Source organism: Bos indicus, chromosome 4 (genome assembly GCF_029378745.1).
Source record: "Bos indicus isolate NIAB-ARS_2022 breed Sahiwal x Tharparkar chromosome 4, NIAB-ARS_B.indTharparkar_mat_pri_1.0, whole genome shotgun sequence".
Classification (NCBI taxonomy): domain Eukaryota; kingdom Metazoa; phylum Chordata; class Mammalia; order Artiodactyla; family Bovidae; genus Bos; species Bos indicus.
This window is the reverse complement of record NC_091763.1, coordinates 37,532,565-37,553,001: the sequence shown is the minus strand read 5'-3', so window position 1 is coordinate 37,553,001 and position 20,437 is coordinate 37,532,565. Positions and strand designations below refer to the sequence as shown.

Below are 20,437 nucleotides of genomic sequence, written 5' to 3'. Positions count from 1 at the left end.
AAGACCCAAATGGAGAAACCTTGCATCTAATACAAGAAGATGCTGAGAAGAAAGTTATTATAAATAAGAATGCCATTCTGTGAAAAAATGTTGTATTCAAGATATCAGCTATATCAAAGAAGCTTGAATATTTATATTCAATAAAGAAATAGTGTAAACAGAAGATGCAAAGAACTCTTGAAAGTCAACAAAGGGAAGTAAAAAGTGGAATGGAAAAAGTCTATGAATAAGTAATTCATAAAAAGAGAAACTCAAGTATTTCATAAGTAGGCAATGCCAAAGTTCAACATTACTAGTAATTTTAGAAATGCAAATTTAAATAAAATACTACATTGTACCCAGAAGAAAGGCAAAAATTAGGAAATACCAAATATAGGTGAGGATATGGGCAAATGGGAACCCACATGAACTGTTTTGAGAGTGCAGATGGTGCATTAATTCTGGAAAGCACGCTGACAATAGTTACCGAAATGAAAGATGTTGACAGATAATAATTTAAAAATTTGCACTCAGATTTATAAGGAGTTACGTGGAGAGATGACCATTAAAGATGTGGTCCTGGGAATTACTGACACTTGGTCTACTTGTAGGGGAATGCATCAATTAGGAGCAATGAATGCACGCTGTGGCATGAGCAGTTGTCAGAAACAATGCAACAGAGATGTACATAGAACAGTGATGAACCACACATAGTGCTGAGTTTAAAAAGCAGAAGCAGAATAAGAGCTATAACAGAATCTATTTATTTTCACAGCTCCTGTATACTAAAAATGTTATATACCAGTTCAATATACAAACGCAACATTGGGCTTATTCCAGTCCTTGCAGTGGATGCATATGGAGAAGCAAGGAGGAAAGTGGAGAAAAAGTCAAACAAGAGACGAGATTTGTGTGGACTGATGATGACAATGTGCCCTAAAATAAGGAGTATGATTAAATTATGCAACTGAAGTCAAAAAACAAGAACCCAAAACCAAAACAAACAAAAACTCCAGTTTTTTTGTAATGATTATCCTGGTCTGTCTATAAGATCCGTTCATGCTCTAGAATACTGTAATCATACACTTTTACAAATACTGCTTGAAAATAAATGGCAGTTTAAGAGTAATGTTTTTTTACTATATTTTAGTATAGTAAAATATAAAAATATTTTTTAATATTTTTTAAAATATTTCAAGTAAAAAATATTTGAAAAAGTTTATAGATAAGAATAGCAGGATGATCAGGGTGAAGGGAATAAGAGGACAGGGGATGAAAGTAAAGATAATGTTTGAACACAAAAATGCACAGCATAAGACACTCAACAGCTACTTTAATTGGAGTATCAATTCAAAACTAAATTTCCTAGTGATCAAAGGAAAGAGGAAAGCATGATAAATTCAGAGACAAAAATGTCTCTAAAATATACTATTAAAATTACTTTCTGCATTGCCATGCTACTTTGTTTAATCAGATGTCCAGAGTCAGACTGGTCTCAGTAGGATAAAACAGATCCGGATCTGATTTCATAGATCTAAAAGATATGTTTAATTTTCAAAGATGTTTAGCATCATCTTGGAAAATTAACAGAAGAGAGTTACTCTAGATCTATTCTTAAGATTACAAAGTTGCTTTATATTTTCCTACCGTACAAAAGAAAGTGTGTCTTTGCCATTGCAAAGGAAAAAATAAAATTAATAAGCCCTACTGCTAATTACTCCAGAACTAAAATATGGGGCACGTGATGTTATAAAAACATGCTTGTCAAGGCTAAAAAACATAAGTTTTGAATATTTACCTGTAAAGAGTTGTTAGTTTAGAAAAGATGAACACATTTTTTAATAGACTGAAGTATAAACATAAAAACTGCTAAACAGATGTTTCAAATGAGGCAAAGAGTTCATGCATTTTAATGTCATGACAACTAGAAAAAGGAAGAAATAATATTCACGTGGAACAAATCCGATGCATTCAAAACATAAATAAAGACAGAAAATGTAAACTTATGGCTGTCATTGATGCCTGTCATGGATTAGCTAGCACTGGTGAAAGTCAAGAAAATGAGTCCTCTAGCAAACAAGATAGCCAAATGAAGATAGGATTTTACTTCAACTCTCCTAGTTTTGATGACATAATGCAATTGCAACATTTAAAAGACATAATTTGTGTATTTTTCTTTCTTTTGTTTTCTCAAGAGAAGCTATCTCCATAAGGTATGGCTCATCAATAAAAATATGCTTCCATGGAGACAGTACAAATTTAGTATAGATGCAATGAATTCTAAGTTACCTGGAAAGAACTACTGATTGGTAAATTAATCATTCCTCAGATTTCTCACCAAAATTTAAAATGACTTTGAGGAATTTATCCTACTCAGTAGGTGGTCTGAAGACAAAGTTGAGAAGTGACAATTTCTGGTACAGGAAAAAAGAAAAAGAATCGAGAGTGAAGTCAACTTGATGTTTTTGAATTTTGATGTCAATTTACATCCTCTCTTGAATTTTCTATTAAAAATATGTACATTTGAGCATTATTTAGGCAGTCCACACAGTGCATACAACGGATATTTTATTTTCAAGAAACACAAACACACAAAAATGGTTTCTCTTAAGTAGAGAAACTCCAATGGAAAGATCAAAAAGGATTAAGGAGAAAATAAGCCTTCCATGCCGGAGAAGGCAATGGCACCCCACTCCAGTACTCTTGCCTGGCAAATCCCATGGACGGAGGAGCCTGGTAGGCTGCAGTCCATGGGGTCACAAAGAGTCGGATATGACTGAGTGACTTCACTTTCACTTTTCACTTTCATGCATTGGAGAAGGAAATGGCAACCCACTCCAGTGTTCTTGCCTGGAGAATCCCAGGGATGGGGGAGTCTGGTGGGCTGCCGTCTGTGGGGTTGCACAGAGTTGGACACGACTGAAGCGAGGTTAGCAGCAGCAGCAGCAGCAAGCCTTCCATGCTCACCAATGGATAAATTATGATGGTGGTCTTATGGACCAGCAGTTTACTGGCCTGCGCTATACCTCATTGGCATGGATGTGAAGAATATTTTATGTATCTTGGGATTGCTCCAAATTTCCTCACTGAGGATTTATGACCTGCTTCCTATAACTCCATCTTGTTTACAGTGTCTTTGGGAAGCACACTGGTTTTGTCAGTAAAGAATAAAATCCAAAAGAACACATTCCAAGAAAATATTCATTTTGTTTGGCTTTGCTGAAACTCATTCCAATAAAATTATAGCACTCAGTACAAAATGAGGGCTTAGTTTTTCATGAAAATATATTTTTGTTCAAAATACTTAATGAGGCTTTACTTGTATACATTTTCCTTTGACCTCTTTAATCAGAGGTCAACAAATTTTCTATAAAGAGCTATAAAGTAAAGATTGTGGTGTTTATATGTCAGGCAGTCTCTGTTATAAGTACTCAACCTTGTAGCTAGAGCATGAAAACAGTCATAGACGTTAGGTAAACAAATCAACATGGCAGTTTTCAAATAAAATTTTATTTATAAAAGAGGCCGAGATTTGGCCCCCAGGTCGTACCTTGCCAACTTCTGCTTTAAATCACTGGCAAAGTTTAAAAGACTGTTCTATTTTCAGGTTAGAAATAACATATTCCAAACTTATAACATTCAAAATAAGGATCATAATAATGTGAGCAGTTATACTAATCTTCTGAATATCTTAAAGAAACTATGGCTTACTTTGTCATGGTAGGTGAAAATTACACAGTGGACTAATAAATATTTAAATCTAAGCAAATCATTGCATACTTAAATTTTTCCTCAATTATTAGTTTTAAAATGCAATGCTCATGTATTTTAGAGAAAGAGAAATACATGGTGAAAAAATTCAATTGTACAACCACATGTCTTAGCAAGTATGGATGCTTTCCTTTGGGATGTTACTAAGAATCAAATTTTTTAAATCATTTTGGAAGTTTGTAAATACAAATACATGGAATTATAGAAACTGAGAGTTCATAAACTTGGGTACATCATTTCAGGGTGATTTAGTGGTGTTTTCTAACAGTTTTCATCATTTCAGGGTGATTTAGTGGTGTTTTCTAACAGTTTTTTTTTTTTTTTTCTTTTGCAATCACACAAACACACTTTATACCTTCTTCCTATAAGGAAGATTTGTGATATGTTCCAAATTAAAACTATATGAAGAAATATATATATGAGTACCTAATTCAAATAACTATAGATGGACTATCGAACAGCTAAACTTGGATTTTGTGAATGAAATTATCCACACATATAAAATATTTTCTTTTCTCCCCAGTTCAGAGAATGGGGATTTTTCCATTTCCTTCTTAGAATCCATCCTGTCACTTTCGTTTGTAATGATATTCTCTCTCCTATATTCTTCATCTTGCTTTATCACTTAGCTATACATTTTCTTCTCTATGGATATTTCCCTTCAACCTCTAAACATGACCAACCCAAAAAAGGCAAAAGTTCTTTCAACTATCATCTCCTATTGCTGATCTCTCCAATTTCTCAACCAAACCTTTAGGTAGAGAACACTATATTAGCTGTTTCTAATCCCACACAGCCCCATGCTTAAACCATTTAGCCCCATCACTTAACCTGTTGCTAGATGGCTCCTAGTTTAACCATTCCAATGAACATTCTCACTAGAGCCTGGGTGCTTATTTTTCTGAATTTTTCCAAGGATGCTGTTTGTCACTTCATCCTTATCCAAGTTCTTTTCTCTGAGTTCTATTACACCACATTCCCAACTCTACTGTCTATAGCTCCTCAAGCTATATCACTCCAGTGGTACTTACCATCTGTGTCTTTTCCATCAGTTACTTAATCTCATCTCTGTAATGCACAGAATAACACTAACTGCCACAGAAAAATGTTATAAGTTTTAAATAAACTACAACACATAAAGTACTTAATAGAACAGGGTACATAAGCACTAACTGAATGTTAGCTAAAATCATTACTTGTTTTTCTTAACAATTTTACTCTTCATCTTTTAGAATTTTTTCTTCTCCTAATTTTCCCTTACATGTGGGTTTCCCCCTTGCTTCTAGCCTTAGTTTACATGCTTCTCATTCACTCATTCTCCAAGGTAGGCTATGGCAGTCGGAGGGCCTACTAAAGGCCTAGAGCTGAAACCAGAAAGTCTGGCTCAAATTCAGACTGATTTCACAGGCAAGTAACTCAATCTCTCTGTGCTTCAGTTTTCTTAAATATAAAGTGGGGACAATAATATTAACTACTTCATAAGACTGTTGCAAGGATTAAAAGTACACCTATATGTAAAATTCTTAGGACAGTAGCTGGTACACAGTGAGCCATTTTAAAATGCTGATGCTTGCTATAGTATTCTTAGTTTTATTATCTCCATGAATTCATTGCCTCTTTGCTGAGGCCTCTCACTCATCTCCTGCCATTCCAAATTTTTTCTTTGGGATTTATATTCCCAATCATGAATATACCAGGATAGCTCTGTCTGCATGCTTTACAGGGGCCCCCAATTCAATATGGCCAAAACTGAACTCTACCTTTCCTCCCTATAGTCTTGAAATCATGTCTTTGCACAATCAACCACAGAAACACTGAAAGCTGGAATAGGTGAATTATTTTTTCCCTCAAATATCAAATACACTCAATGTTATCTCATAAAAATTAGTATGTGTCTTCTTCCTTCTTACTACCACTGTTTAGTTTGGTCGAAAATTCTTCATCTGCCTACTGAAACACCTTCTTAAATGTTCTTCTTGACACCCTCCTTATCCTCCAACCCAGTAAGCTAGTTTCTAGAGTAATGTATCTAAATAGTCTGTCTAAGGCTTTCTCATTGGCTTATAGATAAAGTGAAATGGTCCCTTGATAGATCTACTCACTTTTGCATTCTCATGTCCGCCACAGATCTACATCAACTGTTTTGTGTCTCCTCTCCAGCACGTATGCTTATACCAGTCTCCCTGTTAGTTGGTTTCTACTTATGCATTAACATAGGGCTCAGATGTCACCTCTGCCTTGAATGTTTTCCTAACTGCCCCTCATGACACCTCCATTCCTGACCTATTAGTTGAGACACTTTTCTTTTCCTCTGAATTCACAAATAGGGGAAAAGATATTATATTGTATAATATACTGTAACAAATACAATATAATTATCTGTTCACACTGTTATATTCACTATAAGACTATAGGCTTCAAAAAGGCTAAAACTATGATTTGTTCATCAGCTAGTAAAGTAGGCTCTGAGTGAGTATTTGTTGAACCAGAACACTAAATTTAGACACATACACAGGGAGGAGAATAGAAGGTTAAAAAGTATTCCATGTGAGATGTTAAATAGCCTTTCTGGTTTTCAATGACAGCAAAGAGCGTATGTGAAGCGTTTGCTATCATGTGTATGAGGAGGCCACTTGCCCACCCTTTGGCACTGCAGCTTAAGGGCACGTGGACACTTGTGTCACTGAACATAAAGATGCCTGTTCCTACCTCAATGATAGCCTGCTTTGACCTTCACCCTACCCCCACATACTATAGTCTTAATACAATAACCAAAGTCATCTGTTTAAAATCAAATTTTGATCATATCACAGCTCTGTTGAAAACTACCTCATGGCTTTCTTTTGAAGTCAGAGCAAAAACCAAAGTCCTTTACCAGGATCTACAAATCCCTCACGAGCTGGCCCTTCATCTCACTTTTTGACTCAGCTTATTAGTTTCCTTACTGCTGTTTCCCCTCCAGCCAAGCTGCCCTCTGCTCTTAGGTTCTCTGGATACATCAGCGGCCCTCCCAATAAAGCAGGGCCTTTGCACGTGCTTTCCCAGTGTCAAGAAAGCTGTTATCCAACCCTGTCATATGGCCTACAACCTCACCTCTTTCAAGTCATTTCCAAGTGTCACCTTGTTGGTGAACTTCTTACCATGGCCTTCTCAACCTTCCCTTCAAGTACCCTCTCTTGTATTTTTCTCCTTACCATCATCTGACAGATTAAATAGTGTTCTTATTTAGTTATATAATTATTATTACTATCTTTCTCTGTGCTCCAGAGTATAAATTCCATGAAAGAAGGACATAATAGGTGCTCATTAAATAAATTTCAAATAAATGAATAGAACATTATTTTAGTTAAAAACAAGGAAATGAGTTAGACAGTTCTGAGTTTTATATCTACACAGGCTCAAATGATACAGCACACTTATTTTTATAGAGTCTTTCTTCTACCCACTGGCATACAGTAAAATCCTGAAAAGGCAGTTTGACACTGGAAATGCACTGATGTATGCATTGTATCTCAGACAGTAAAGAATCTGCTTGCAATGCAGGAGACACGCGTTCGATCCATGGGTTAGGAAGATTCCCTGGAGAAGGGAATGATGACTTACTCCAGTTTTCTTTCTTGGAGAATTCCATGGACAGAGGAGCCTGGCAGGCTACAGTCCACAAAGTCACAATAAAAGAGGTGCATTTATAGGGTGTCCCTGGTATTTCACATAATAAAGAATCTGCCTGCAATGCCAGAGACGAAGGTCAATCCCTGGGTCAGGAAGACCCCCTGGAGAAGGGAATGGCAAGCCATTCCAGTATTCGTGCCTGGAGAATTCCACGGACAGACCACAGGGTCACAAAGAGTCAGACACTACTAAGGGAGTAACACTTTCACTTTCATGAACTGTATAATAATGATTTCTGGCATCAGTGGGAATTGTTTAAATTATTGGCAGGTTCTCAGACTTCTAAACATGGGAATAATACCTCTGCCACGAAAGCTACAGTGACATACTCCACTGTACATTGTTGGAAAAAAATATGAATTTTTTCCCATTTGCTCCATGTTTATCCCAGAGCATGTGAAACTGCATTTAGAATTCTGATTTCAGAAGGTTGTGTAATTTAGTAGAAAAAACTAACAGACCTGGATATGAATCTACTTCACTAGCTGAGAGTAACTAGGAAAGTGATTAAACATTCTGTATCTCAATGGCAGCTGTGAGATATGGGAATAATAAGGCAAGGTGCCAACCCCAGTTCCTAGGTGTAGTAGATAAACATGAAAAAAAGCCTCATCTCTCAAATCCCTTCTATGAAGTTTTCTCCCCCAAAATGTAATTATAATGGACACACACACCATAATTAACCAGGTCATCAAGCCAAGGGAAAATGCTCCCTTATGAAGGACTTACAAATTAGGCTTTCCATAAACATTTCTGGAATTATAAAATGTGTAGTTTACATTTCATATATGTTATTTAAGGAAGCAGGAAACTATAAAGTACATATTTGAAAGAAATGAAGTAATCCAATTTGTAAACTAGATAACTAAACTGCTAGATTTTTTCTAGGCATCTGGTTATTATGGAGCATTTCTACAGATTCATTTGATAAAAAATGTTATCCACCCGAATATGTGGTTTCTGGACCACTTAAGAGGGTTGAGAGTGGACTTATAAGCGGATTCCAGACTCAAAAATTTCATTTCAATAGAAGGACATGACAATCAAAAATTTTACAAAGGCTATGGTCTGACTGTGGCTTGCATTATCAAGGATGAGCCTTATTGGCCACTGTCAAGGATACTCTAAAAAGTATTCCCACATGAGATAAGAACTGGACCTGGTGACCTTAAACATCCTTTACAATGGTCAAGATTTAATGATAAACTTACCTTATTTGTTTCATAGAAACTACAATAAATGAAAAAATGTTCAAACTCTAAACTCTAAAACAACTATAAACGGACTCTAAAAAACTGAAAGAATACACACACAGAGTCAGTTTGCTCTGGGTACACAACACGCACTTAGCTTTTGATGAAGTTAGCAACTGTGTGTTTTGTTTCAGATTAGGAATAAATCAATATATATCACTGTATCTATAGGAACCAAGCACTATCCGATTATAATACAACTTATAATGCATCGTGAAAGGAAAAGTGTTAGTTACGTAATCATATCTGACTCTTTGCAACCCCGTGAACTGGAGCCCACCAGGCTCCTCTGTCCATGGGATTCTACAGGCAAGAATAGTGGAGTAGGTAGCCATTCCCTTCTCCAGGGGATATTCCTGACCCAGGGATTAAACTTAAGTTCTCCCACATTGCAGGCAGATTCTTTACTGTCTGAGCCACCAGGGAAGCCCATAATGCATAGAGTAAACTCAAAATTTCAAATATCAGTAAATATATCAGGGAAATTTGAATTTAGTTGAAAATAGGGACCAAAATTTTGGGGAAAGAAGTACATTATATTAACAGTCTGAGAAAGAAACTTAAAATTGAACACTGCTGGATACAGCATGTCAAAATGACTTGGTAAAGATTTCCAAATGAGGTGGATTACAGTGAGTTCAAAATCAGAAACAGAACATACTGAGTGAAGAAGACTACTGATGAAAGAATTACTTCACTGTCTTCTGAAGTCATTCAACTGGAGGAACAATAGACTATTCCCAGGCCCTCTCCTGCCAAGTGAGTTATGACAAAACTCAAAAGCCAGTTTTATCACAGATGTATGGAATGGAAAACACCTTAGCACTACATTAATAATTTATTCCATTGCAATATGCTGTATCACTTTTGGACACGTGTTTATTCTTACAATGTCATGAAAAATTTAGGAGAATTCTCCTCCCCTGATTGCCTTTCTATGTTATTTCTAAGTAGCCTATATTAAGTTGAAGCTCCTGGGATTTACACATTTAGTCATCTCCCAGAATGTACTGTCTGATTCTAAACAAAAAACATGTTTTTAAGTTTCACAACAGGCTAGGGGGGAAAGAGGCAAAAAATGTCTTTGTGATCTACACATAGAATCAGCCGTTTACACTTCCAATGACAAATGTTTGGTTTTCATTATCAAATGAGGTGGAGACTTCCCGGATTCACTATCTGATGAATACTTATCAGCTGTCCTCTGTGTCCTAAGGCAGGTCTCTAAAATTTCTTAACCCAATTTAACTTGTAACCTCTTTACTAAGGACCATTTCTTCAATATTCACCAAGATCTATCTCCCTTTAATATAACCAGTTTTTATTCTATTTTCTGCTTTTAAATACCATCTTTTTTTTGTTGTTAAAATTGAGTTCAAAGCTCACATCAACATCAACAATATTTATCTGTCTTCTCCAGGATTTATCTGCTTCACACCCTAGCTAGATCTTTTCCTACATACAGCCAGCAACCTAGACCTACATTCATCTGTCCAGTGACTGCCTCAAGACTGTTTCTGTATATGTGTTTTAAATAGTACCTATTCTTCCATTACAGACAGCTGAGAAAAGAAGAAAAATGAAAGGCAAAGGAGAAAAAGAAAGATATATCCATCTGAATGCAGAGTTCCAAAGAATAGCAGAGAGATAAGAAAGCCTTCCTAAGTTATCAATGCAAAGAAATACAGGAAAACAATAGAATGGGAAAGACTAGAAATCTATTCAAGAAAATTAGAGATTCCAAGGGAACATTTCATGCAAAGATGTGCACAATAAAGGACAGAAATAGTATGGACCTAACAGAAGATATTAAGAAAAGGTGGCAAGAATACACAGAAGAACTACACAAAAAAGATCTTAATGACCCAGATAACCACGAGGGTGAGATCAGTCACCTAGAGCCAGATATCCCGGAGTGTGAAGTCAAGTGGGTCTTAGGAAGCATCACCATGAAAGAAGCTCGTGTAGGTGATGGAATTCTGAAACAGCTGAGCTATTTCTGAAATAGCTAAGCTATTTCAAACCCTAAAAGATGATGCTGTGAAAGTGCTTCACTCAATATGCCAGCAAATTTGGAAAACTCAGCAGTGACCAAAGGATTGGAAAAGGTCAGTTTTCATTCCAATCCCAAAGAAAGGCAATACCAAAAAATGTTCAAACTACTCACAATTGCAATCATCTCACATTCTAGCAAAGTAATGCTTAAAATTCTCCAAGCCAGGCTTCAACAATACTTGAACCTAGAACTTATAGATGTTCAAAGTGGATTTAGAAAAGGCAGAGCTGACATCCACTTTATCATCGAAAAAGCAAAAGAATTCCAGAAATACGTCTATTTCTGTTTCATTGACTATGCTAAAGATTTTGACTGTGTGGATCACAACAAACTCTGGAAAATTCTTCAAGAGATGGGAATACCAAACCACCTGACCTGCCTCCTGAGAAACCTGTATGCAGGTCAAGAAGCAAAAGTTAGAACCAGACATGAACAACGGACTGGTTCAAAATTGGGAAAGGAGTACGTCAAGGTTGTATAGTGTCACCCTGCTTATTTAACTATATGCACAGTACATCATGCAAAATGGTGGGCTGGATGAAGCACAAGCTAGAATCAAGATTGCTGGGAGAAATATCAATAACGTCAGATATGCAGATGACATCAACGGTAATGCAGAAAACAAAGAGGAACTAAAGAGCCTCTTGATGAAGGTGAAAGAAGAGAGTGAAAAAGCTGGTTTAAACTCAACATTCAGAAACTAAGATCATGGCATCCAGTCCGATCACTTCATGACAAATAGAATTGGAAACAATGGAAACAGTGACAGATTTTATTTTCTTGGGCTCCAAAATCACTGCAGATGGTGACTGCAGCCATGAAATTAAAAGATGCGTGCTCCTTGGAAGAAAAGCTTTGACAAACCTAAACAGAATATTAATAAGCAGAAACATTATTTTGCCAACAAAGGTCCAACTAGTCAAAGCTCTGGTTTTTCCATTAGTCACGTATGGATGTGAGAGTTGGACCATAAAGAAGGCTGAGTGCCGAAGAATTGATGCTTTTGAACTGTGGTGTTGGAGAAGACTCTTGAGAGTCCCTTGGACTGCAAGGAGATCAAACAGTCAATCCTAATGGAAATCAGTCCTGAATATTCATTGAAAGGACTGATGCTGATGCTGAAAGTCCAATACCTTGGCCACCTGATGCCAAGATCCATCTCATTAGAAAAGACCCTGATGCTGGGAAAGATTGAAGGCAGAAAGAGAACGGGACAACAGAGGATGAGATGGTCGGATGGCATTACCGACTCAATGGACATGAGTGTGAGCAAGCTCCAGGATATGTTGAGGGACAGGGAGGACTGCTGTGCTGCAATCCATGGGGTCACAAAGAGTTGGACATGTCTGAGTGACTGCACAACAACATTTCTTCCATCTATAAAAGCAGTCTGATTTGTTCATTTGTCAATATCTAGATACCTGTAATAAATATAATTTCCACTACCAAACCTGCTTAGAAGGACAAAAGAACTTATATCCTTTTTGTTGTTGTTCCCAGTAGGCAACATTGGAACTTCACAGCAGCTGTCTCATGTGTGACTTAATAACTATATCAACTGCTTTAATGTTGCTGCTGTTGTTTTCATTCTCTTATCCATATATCTAAGATATATGTAATAACAGTATTTAACTTTGCTATTTCTAAAATACTGCCTTGGGCAATACAATTTGAGACATCATTTTGACAGAACAACACTAAAATCATGAGACAATGAGCACTTCCTTAGTAAAAAATCTAAGTCTAGGTTCCAAATTATATATATATATACATATATATATATATATACAACATTTGTTTTTATATGTATATAAATACATATGTATATAAAAAGCTATGTGTATATGTATTTTAGAATCTTTATACACATACATGTGGGCTTCCCAGGTGGTGCCAGTGGTAAAGAACCCACCTGCCAATGCAGGTAGACATAAGGGAAACGGGTTCGATCCCTGGGTCGGGAAGATACCCTGGAGGAGGAAATGGCAACCCACTCCAGTATTCTTGCTTGGAGAATCCCCATGGACAGAGTAGCCTGGCAGGCTACAGTCCATAGGGTCGCAAAGAGTCAAACATGATTGAAGCAACTTAGCACACAGGCACACACACACACACACACATATATATATACCTATATGGATACACGGAGAAGGCAATGGCACCCCACTTCAGTACTCTTGCCTGGAAAATCCCACGGACAGAGGAGCCTAGTAGGCTGCAGTCCACGGGGTCGCTAGGAGTCAGACACGACTGAGCGACTTCATTTTCACTTTTCACTTTTATGCACTGGAGAAGGAAATGACAACCCACTCCAGTGTTCTTGCCTGGAGAATCCCAGGGACGGGGGAGACTGGTGGGCTGCCATCTATGGGGTCGCACAGAGTCGGACACGACTAAAGCAACTTAGTTGCAGCGGCACACTGATACACATATATATTTATATGAATCTGCTGCTGCTAAGTGGCTTCAGTCATGACCGACTCTGTGCGACCCCATAGACAGCAGCCCACCAGGCTCCCCCGTCCCTGGGATTCTCCAGGCAAGAACACTGGAGTGGGTTGCCATTTCCTTCTCCAATGCATCTAAATCGCACATAATAAAAAGCAGGTACAGTACAAAGGCTTTAATTTTCAGTACTCACATAAATCATAATCTATTTACTAATCATGCACTATACGCAAGTCACTCTTGAGTGAAGTGCAGCTATGAATTACCTCCTCTTTTCTTGCATCACGTCCTTTCTGTACAAACCAGATAACTTTTGCTTGTAAAGATCGTGGGGTACATTCCAGCAAAGTACTGTTATTCTCTATGCCATAGGCCAATCTCTCTTCAGTTTTATCCAAAGCATCCCCTGTAACATAAATGTTAACGTCAGCTTTGAGAATTTTATTTTACTGGTAAATAATTTTTTTTTCTAATTTTATTTTATTTTTAAACTTTACATAATATTTTTAAATGAGTCCTTATTCAGATCCCTATAGCAAAGTGAATAGGTTTTATTGTTTACTGCTAATATATATACAAGGTCATATACATGAGTTATTTAGAAACAGTGGCATACTAAAATTTAGACAATAAAAAGGCACAGCAGACTATGAGGTGAGAAAGAAGTAACCAGGAATTTGATTACAAAAGATGGGTCAGAACAGTTAGAAGGTATGTCAGTGTTAAATTAATAGGAAATCAGTGACAACATCCATTGATAAAGTAGGCAAGAGAAGGTGAGCACCAAAAATCAAACACGGCATAGGACTCAAACTCAAGGCTACACACAGAAGCAGAAAGCAGAAATCTAGGAGATATGGCTCTATATAAACACAAGTGTGAGTGATATCTTGACAATGGATTGCACTTATCCAGATACTATGGGAAGAAAAACACATGAAACTGAACCAAAGACTTTGTGAACCAGAGCTACTTGATTATAATGTGCACTTTGGCCCAGAAAGGCTCTCTTTGAACCTGAAACCCAAAATGCATACAGACAAGTATACCTAACTGCAGTGGAGAATCAAAGCCAGTGGATTTATTTTTAGTTGTTTTAACCAAGATCACATTCAATACTAGATACCAGGCTTTTTTCCTATGTCTGAGTCCTTCACGCTTTCAAAACAGATCCCTGAGTTTCTCTAAAATTAGAATCCCACCTTTCTCTAACCAATATTCTCAGAGGCTTACATTTTGCACCAAATCCTCAGCCAGTCTGGGGACTAGCAAACTGATCCTGGACCACAATCTCTGGACCTGTGTATAAGCAGCTCTGGTCTCTCAATCATCAGGAGCACAGTCTGCTCACCAACTACCATCACAGTGTGAAGAGACAGGTCAGTGGTTTTCTGTCTTGTTTGACTTCCTTACATTTGCCTAAAGCTGACATTTTCTCTTTCTTTACATATTGAGCCACCCACTACCTTTCGTCAGAAATGCATGTCTGGACCACGAACCCCAGTTCTGGGCTTACTCTATTCTAGTGAAAGAGTCAAAGTACTTCACTTTCTTCTATCCAAAGCTCACTAGGTAACCTGATTCAAGTTAGATCACTCTTGATAAAATTAAGTTATAAAAACACAGTGAACATATTCCCAGGGTTGAGCTGGTGAGATAAATCCTGCAAATTACTATGGCATTTGCCACTTAAAGTACACAACATTTCTGTTGTAAGTGTCCTCTTTTTGAGGTCTAACAATAATGCTTGCGGCTATATAAAAATGTTTCCAAACTAAGAAAATTTATAATCCATAAAATTTTAACTACACAGAATATTCTCAGGAACATTATTCTAGTATATATCAATCACAAATAAAACAAGGACCCTTTGAAAGAGGTTTGCATTCTATCTTCAATGCCCACTCTAAATACCCACGGCAACTGATTTTCTATGGATTACCGACAAACTGCTGTCCAAAGCACTGCTGAGCTGCATTCCCATGCCGAACATCTTGTCTGCGGAATCGCCTGAAAGAAAGTAAATGCATTTAGGAGATGTTCGGATTTCAATTTTCCAGACTTTAAAATATTGCCAACCTCATTAAAGTTTCAAGTAGTATTCTGCTACTGAAAAAATTGATCAGTCATACAAAACAAGGATAAAATCCAAGTTTCATAGTTTTCCATGTTTCCACTGAATGTTATTCAATGGATAAGATCTATATAAAACTGTTTTTTAAATGGTCATATGAGTTTGAATTATGGATCCTGAAACAATAATCTAAAAAAGTTCTCTTTACATTTCATTAGGAATTTAGTTCAACAGGGAAGTCTTCTGGTTTTAAATGAGTATCTTGGGTGGTAAAGGCTATGTGCAGATAAAGACAGTGAGACTTGAGGCAGATTACCTATTTGAGTAAAAAATGGATAAAATTCCCATATATATTTAAGTGCATTATGTAAAGCTATATGGATCCAAATATTTTGTTCTACAGCAATCATGATCAATGTGATTGTTAATAAAATAAACTGAGAATATACTCAATTTACCCTTTTATTCAGTTATAATATGTAAAAAGTATATGCCTCTATTAAATGGGATGGTGCATTACATATTTAACAGAATGTCTTACATAATAGTGGGCCTCAGGAAATACTGTATTTTTCCTTAATTTGCCTCTAACAGGTAAATATACTTCCAGTATATTTTCATATTTCTGGTTGATTAGACATATGATTGACAAATAATAATAGTCTTTATCCATGGAGAAAGAATTCCAGAATATATGTTGTTCTTGTTGCTATTTAGTTGCTAAGTCATGTCCAGCTCTTTGCAACCCCGTGGACTGTAGCCATACAGGCTCCTCTGTCTGGGATTTCCCAGGCAAGAATACTGAAGTATTCATTTCCTTCTTCAAGGGATCTTCCCAACCCAGGGAAGATGTCTCCTCACATTGTCAGGCAGATTCTTTACCAATGAACCACCAAGAACATCCTCTAGAATATATACCATGTTTCCAATTTGTAGGCATCTTTCTCAGGAATTAAATAATGGAATTTATCCTTATTAGTACTGGAATGCTAAAATTAAGATCTTCAGCATATTAACAAGTTTGAGATGGAAACAGAAATATTACGTAAAGCTATAAAATACCACTTGCTTCTCTAATCATGGCATTTCTTCAACACTGAGGGGAAACCAGAAGGCAGAACAGAACTTTTATTCCAGAGCGAGATGGTAAAACTTCCCAAGTGACAAAGAGATGGTTTTACCATATGCAATGGTCAAATTTGGAAAAGGGAACCAGGTTCAAATCCCAATGTTACTACTCAAATTCTGCACGATCTTATATGCATCCCTGGTCTTTCCTGGCTCAGTGTGCCCTCTTTTGTAAAGGAAGCTGGGCTGACTGACACTTAATTTCCAGTCTCATTTTTTTTTTTTTTTCATTCTAAGTTTTCCTCATGGCCACCAGTGATACTGGAATGTTATCAAGAAATGGAGTGCTTTCTCATAAATGAGTTCAGATCTTAGTTAAGAACTCAATACTTAATCTTTTGAGTGTTTCCTTATATTAAATGCTAAGACAGATGAATATTTCCAGTCAATTTTTAGGGTAATGGTCTGAGTGCAAAAGCAATTTTTAAAGTCTATTTAAAAGAATCAGACTGTTGATCAGAAAACCTTACTCAAAGACCTGAGATTTTATGAAGTTAAGATTAAAACTGCCATATGAATCATTCCATAGAGCTAAACCAAAAATAGAAACTGACAAAAGGGGAGCAAAAATTAAAGGTTTTATGCTTCTATATTGTTTTATGCTAGTGTGTACTTCTATTATGCAACTGATAGAAGCTCTGGATGACATTTAAATGGCTGTTGTTAATTCCTCACTTCACTGAGTGTTGCTTTGATATTGGGAATCTCAGGTCTGCTGAGCAATAGTGCATAATGAAACAGGAATAAATTAATGAAATGAGAAATAGTTTACATGTTGCAGCAAGGATATTGTATCATACTTATTATGCAAGTAATGTGAGGAGAAAAGGAATTAAAACCAGCTAATTCTAGGTAAGTACTGTGGGTAAGTGTGCAAAAATTTTGTTTAAAATCATTGGATATATGCATTTAAAAATATAGATATCACATTCTCCAACAAGACTTCAGTTCATTTTATACTATCCTAGTATAGCTGTCCTTTATTTCAGCATTTAAAAAAGAAGGTATTAGGATCAGGAATATTAGAAAGGCTAAGCTCTCAAAGTCACGTATTTTTCTAATATCTCTTACCTCTTGGAAACTTTTCAAGAGAATGCTGGAAACAAGACAAAATACAAGAGCAAGGGGGAAGAAAAAGACCTAGCTCTATAAATTATAGTGTACTTTGGAAGACTATTTTAAACAAGTGGTTTGGAGTGTGAATTGATGCTTTTCCTCTGTTGACTCATTTTCACTTTGTGAACAGAAGAGTACTTATTTTAATGACCAGTTTTCAATTTCTACTGCTAGTCAAGTCTGAAGCAAAAATGATCTGCTATAAAAGCAAACTTTATGTGCTGGAACTTATCCAAAACGTTCTCCTCCAGGGGTGGGTGATGGTTTCAAAGAATCTGACACTGCTAAAAGATCTGCATTTCATGTCACTGAACTGAACTAATTCATTCATGAGCATGGCTCCTGATTCCACCATCTCACTACTTCCTGTCTATGATTTTGCCCATTCATTTAACTTCCCTAAAGAACTCTTTTGTCCACCCTATAAAACACCATAAAAAAAACTATGAATATACACTTTTACAAGAGGCACCATATACCAGGAAATACTTAGCTATGGAAACTTCTTAGTTAAATTCATCATAAATGCTGCATGCCTAATAAAAAGCTTGTAATTCATTAAGTATTTGATGCAAGGCTTATAAATATTTTGTTGCTGCTAAAAGCATTAGGATAATTAATGTTATTATTTTTGGTATAATTACCTTTCTGCCCTTAGATTCTACTACATCAAATCTAACCTATGGAAATACATGGTTTTCTCAGAGCATTTTTCTGTGTCTCTGTAGAAACAATTAATTCTCTTTAACTGGAACCTCCTTATATCCTTGCCTTCAAGATTGAACTCAAATGTTGAATTATTCTGAGAATCAAATAATGTGTTATGTGTATTGCACTTAGTCTGGTGCCTTATACATAGTAAGTGCTCAGTGGTGAGCTATCACCCTCATTTACAATTCTATTCTTCACTTCCAGTTCTATTTTCCTATGGACAGGGTACTGGGATTGTTTCCTCCTACCCCTCAAACATAGTACAAAAATAGACTGAATGAGTGAAAAAAGCATAAATTAATATTTTCAATTAGTAACACAGCTGTATTCTTCAAGAACTGATTTTCAATATCAATAAACATGGATAGAAAATCAGCTGACTCACTCAATTCTTCAGCACAGTTGATACATTATTTAGCTCATAAATGTCCTCTCAAAGCATCTTTTACTATCTCCTTAATATATCCTTTATTTACTCATTGGAATGTTAATTTAGGTAAGGTCAAATTAATAAAAGTTTGAATTAGTGACTAATTTTTTAAAATGGATTCTACTATTTATGTGAATTTATAAAAATAATAATTATATTAAATTGGATTAAATTAGATTTTGAAAAAAGGTGCTCAAAGTAAAAGAGCAATAGTAAATGAAATTAATAAAAGTTGCTTTCAGCAGAGAAACTGTATATGGTTTCATATCTTTGCTTTATATTATCTTTAGCCACTTTATCAAGAGAAGATAATTCCTTATTCTATAATAAAAATATTTTCCTTTATTTTTTCCCCAAAGAATGCATAATTTCTTATCACTTGAGTTAAGAAAGATTCTTATTCTTCAAAATGCTTTCTGTACCATAAGATCTGTTCAAAGAATTCTAGGATTTACCTTCTCTAACTAGTGGCAATGACCCCACTGAAATGTACATATTAGAGTTTGGAGGTCTTTAAGTACCTTTCATTTGTGTTGAATTAAATCGCACATTTCATTAATTACACAGGTCATATATTTGCCTAGGAGTTAAAATATTCACTTTCAAAATGAAATAAATGAAAACCAGCTGGTCAGGAGAACATAGGGCAAAGGCAGGATGTATTTTAGAATTTATTTATTTTCCTTTTTAAGTCTTTGAAATCCTCATATGTGGGTTTACTTGCTATTTCCACATTTTAAGTTTATCTAAACTGGTTTCATGTCTTGCAGCAAAAGTTTCAGGAGGGAAAACAGTTGATTCAAACATGGAAGAAAAATAAAACCCCAGAAAGCAAGCTCAGCCTGTATCTACACAATAGTCAATGGAAGTTATTTTTCAGAAAAAGTGAAGTTTTCAAAGTTTATATTAAGAACAAATTAAGACTATGATGATTAGGAGTTTGGGATTAACATATACACACCACTATATATAAAATAATCAACAAAGACCTACTCTATAACACAGGGAATTCTTCTCAATACTCTGTAATAACCTCTACGGGAAAAGAATCTGAAAAAGAAGGGATATATCTATGAATACCTGAATCAAGTTGCTGTACACCTAAAACAAACACAACATTGTTAAATCACTATACTCCAAAATAAAAACAAAAAACCAAGTTACTTTAGAATAAATGGAAAATCACTTGAAAAAAAAGAAAAGCAGGTTATTTTCATGGAATGGGTACAGAAAGAAAGTGACAAAAAAGAATAGTATTAGTTTTTTCTAAATAAGGGAAAGGTTCCATGGAAGAACTGTCTCACCGTTTTGCATGTGTGCCTGTTGGGTAATACCGAGAGCAGGAGATGCCATCCCAGGCGCAGTAAGGGTCTCGAGCCAGGCAGCAGTCTGCACAAGCACTTCCATACATGTCACACTGGTGGAATCGGACTTGGGCCACAGCAGAAGCAGATCCAATATAGAGCTGTTGCTACAGACATCAAGGAAGAGAGAGGCCACTAGCAGAAATGGACAGAATTCGCACTGAGTTCTTACATTTTCACGTTCCTATGTAATCGTCTCTGTGAATATTCATGTAAATAACTACAGTTACTCAGGACTGATGATGGAACACTAACACTTTGGTTTTCTCCAAGATCTGAAATACTTTTACAGACTCGTATGCCTGAAGGACAAAAGTGCTATAGTGAGGCTGACAAATGTCTTAAGTTGACTATACTTTCATTCATTATCAAAGTAGAAAGACTCTTGTCATCTAACATTGTAGATCTTTTTAAAAAGTCTACAGGACTGTCCAA

At 36.1% G+C, this 20,437-nt stretch overlaps 1 protein-coding gene across 1 annotated transcript in view; it reads right to left on the bottom strand.

Moving 5' to 3' along the window:
* SEMA3E (semaphorin 3E) overlaps positions 1-20,437 on the bottom strand; it is a 273,570-nt gene that overhangs the window by 13,119 nt on the left and 240,014 nt on the right. Inside the window, exons 14-16 of the mRNA XM_019958591.2 lie at positions 19,943-20,109; positions 15,122-15,189; positions 13,446-13,585 (exon numbers count right to left, since the gene is read on the bottom strand). Coding sequence (XP_019814150.1) covers positions 13,446-13,585; positions 15,122-15,189; positions 19,943-20,109 — 375 coding nt within the window. The remainder of the gene's footprint in view (positions 1-13,445; positions 13,586-15,121; positions 15,190-19,942; positions 20,110-20,437) is intronic.